We start from the raw sequence: 2,786 nt of genomic DNA on the forward strand, positions 1-2,786 counted from the left end.
TCCGTGGTGGAGTCCCCATCCCTGGAGGGGTTTCCCAGCCGTGTGGAGGTGCTGCTGAGGGACAGGGGTCGGGGGGGACCTGGCAGCGCTGGGGAACGGGGGCACTCGAGGAGCTGAAAGGCCTTTCCCAACCAAAACGATTCTGTGACTTTTCTTGCTATTTACAATATAACTGCAGTTACACCACCAGAAAGGAAAACCAACCTAAACCCTTCCAAGACCATTTTCTGAGCCATGAGGAAAATAGCATACGCCCTGCGCAAGCATTTGTGCTTAACTGTCCCGAGTTTCCTGGGGTGGTGTAAGCACTAGAGGAGGAAATGGGAGGTGAAGGAAAGTCCGAACGATTCTTTTCTTTTCTCCTCCCCTTACACTACCAGAGCGTGGCCATTCCAGACTGCGGAGCTCGGCTTCTCTTGCCCTAACAGCAGCCACTGCAGATTCTTTTCTTTTCTCCTCCCCTTACACTACCAGAGCGTGGCCATTCCAGACTGCGGAGCTCGGCTTCTCTTGACCTAACAGCAGCCACTGCAGAAGGCACCAGGAGGAGCACACCTGCGCAGCCCAGCCCACCAAGGATGATCCGCTCAGGGCAGCCAGCCGCAGCGGAGCAGCAGAACGGGGACCTCCACCCCCTGTGTTTTGCCAATGGTTAAACCCTCACCCTCTTTGGGCCACCAAAAGCATTTCCTGCTTAGACCGCGTCACCTTAAAAAGAAACACCAAATCAAGGACCCTATCTGACAAGCAGCACATCAGCTGTTTCACCCACCTGATCGGTGTACCAGTAGTATGGCGTGGGATCGATGCCCTCTCTCTTATAGCCCTCCAGGAGCTCCTCGCTGTCCCAGATACGCATGGAGCCTCCAACAATCTCACCAACGTTGGGCATCAGCACATCAACCTACAGCACGCAGCGCAAGAGCAAACCACTACAATTACGCTGCCTGCAGGAGGGAAGAAAAAAGACCCCAACCAACAGTCTCCAGGAAGCGACAGAAGCGTTGTCATCAGACCAGCCTCACCCAGGGCAGTGAGGAACATGCTCACTGTGATCTACCAACGTTTTATTAGCGCTTCCGAGTTGCTTTTTCGATTTCTGTAGGACCGACAAGCCGTGCCGAGAGACGCCCAGACCAAGGCCAGCTAAGGAGTCTGCCGGGTTTTCCCAGAGCACTGGCTCATTTCCCCACTCCCGAGCTGCCACACCATGCACAGCCCCAACTTACAGACTCCGTAAGCCGGGAATCGTCGTGACAACGCTGCATATAGAAAGACTTGATCTCTGCAGGAAACCGGCACAGCAGGATCGGCTCGTTAATGGTGTCTGTCATCAGCCGCTCAGGAGCTTCGGGAATATCCTACGGTTAAAGGTGCCTTTATTAATACTCAAAAGAAAAAGCCACTCCGATAGCTGGGGTTCCACACGGGGCAGGCATGAAACAGCCAGACCACGAGCATCCAGCCGTTCATCCTCATGCACCTCAAGTTTTCAAACAAACTTATCTTAGAAGCGCAAGCGTTTCCTTGTTGTGTAGCTGGCTTATTTAAGCCCCTGAACCGATCAACTCCGATAAGCTGTGGAACACTCAGCAGAAGTTTCACTCTGATCGGTTCAGAAGTTTTACTGTTTAAAAACTGGGGAGAAGTGAAGGATGACAGCAGTTACCCTGACAGATAGGGAAGATCGGTGGTGATGTGACCGTGGCTTGTTAAACAAACACACTCTGTTCAGTCAAAACCCCTAGACGGGTTCATGCCTGTACCGATCCTAACGGGACACAGCAGATTCACTCAGCAGCACCGGGGTCCAAAGGCTCTGCTCTGCGGGGCACTCGCACACCCTGTGTGCGGGCAGTAGGGTTCATTTAGTTCCGATTCTGTGGGGTCCTCAGAAAGACTTACTTCCCCAAACTCATAGTAAGAGCCATCCTCCTTCTTCACGTCATGAGCCTTCAGCCACTCGATGGCTTCCGCGTAGTTCATGCGTCGGAAGGGGCGTTTGGGGGGCTCGAAGCCCTGTAAAGGAGAGCAGAGACCGTTGGAAGAGACCCATTTTTAAAGGGGAATGCCGTGCTGGCCGATCAGTAAGTCCCAGCTTGGCAGCACCTGCACGACTTTTCCAACTCACGCACTTGCCTGAAGAATACACAAACAAATCACACTGGGTGCTGACATGCTAGAACCAGACACGAATCTTCAAGCCCCGTGAAGCTCACAGAGCAGAGAGAAAATACTTTCAAAGCCATTTCCCTTCCTGTACGAATTTGCTGCCCACGTGGGTGTTTCAGATGGAGCCATCACCGGAGGGTCTGTGGGCAAGGCCGTGCACAGAACGGCTTCCGGGCCCGCCCTGGTGAGGTGGGCTGCACCTCTGCTCTTCCCTACCTCCTGCCCCAGCCCGAATTGAGAGCGGAACCTCCTGGTGTTCATCAGGAAAACAGGGATGACAGTTTGTGTGCGCCCTGAGAGAAAAGCCCGTGCCAGAGATGCAGTTCGCTGTCCCTTAAAGCCGTCTGCTCTGCAAAGGCAACCAAAGACAAGGGGTCTCTAACACAAGAAACCGGCTCTAGAGCTGCGCGTTCCAGGGTGGGAAGTGAACCAGCAGCTGCTTCATTGCTCCCCCGTGCTCCATCTGCAAGTACCGGCCGATCAATATTATGAGCTCTGGGACAGCGGTGGTTATTCTGCTGGTGCGGTACACACTGCAATCGATCCCAGCACACTGCTGGCTGCTGGAACTTCTCCCCCACAGCCCCCTGCTTCTGGAGGCGCTGTAACCAGCC

At 54.1% G+C, this 2,786-nt stretch overlaps 1 protein-coding gene across 1 annotated transcript in view; it reads right to left on the reverse strand.

Annotated features, from left to right (window-relative positions):
- Window positions 1-2,786, reverse strand: part of NARS (asparaginyl-tRNA synthetase) — a gene marked incomplete at its 5' end in the record, with an annotated part of 8,510 nt that overhangs the window by 345 nt on the left and 5,379 nt on the right. The window contains 3 exons of the mRNA XM_010133802.1: window positions 773-904; window positions 1,230-1,361; window positions 1,906-2,019. Of these exons, the coding sequence (XP_010132104.1) occupies window positions 773-904; window positions 1,230-1,361; window positions 1,906-2,019 (378 nt within the window). The remainder of the gene's footprint in view (window positions 1-772; window positions 905-1,229; window positions 1,362-1,905; window positions 2,020-2,786) is intronic.

The sequence above is a fragment of the Buceros rhinoceros genome, unplaced genomic scaffold (assembly GCF_000710305.1).
Source record: "Buceros rhinoceros silvestris isolate BGI_N320 unplaced genomic scaffold, ASM71030v1 scaffold19533, whole genome shotgun sequence".
Classification (NCBI taxonomy): domain Eukaryota; kingdom Metazoa; phylum Chordata; class Aves; order Bucerotiformes; family Bucerotidae; genus Buceros; species Buceros rhinoceros.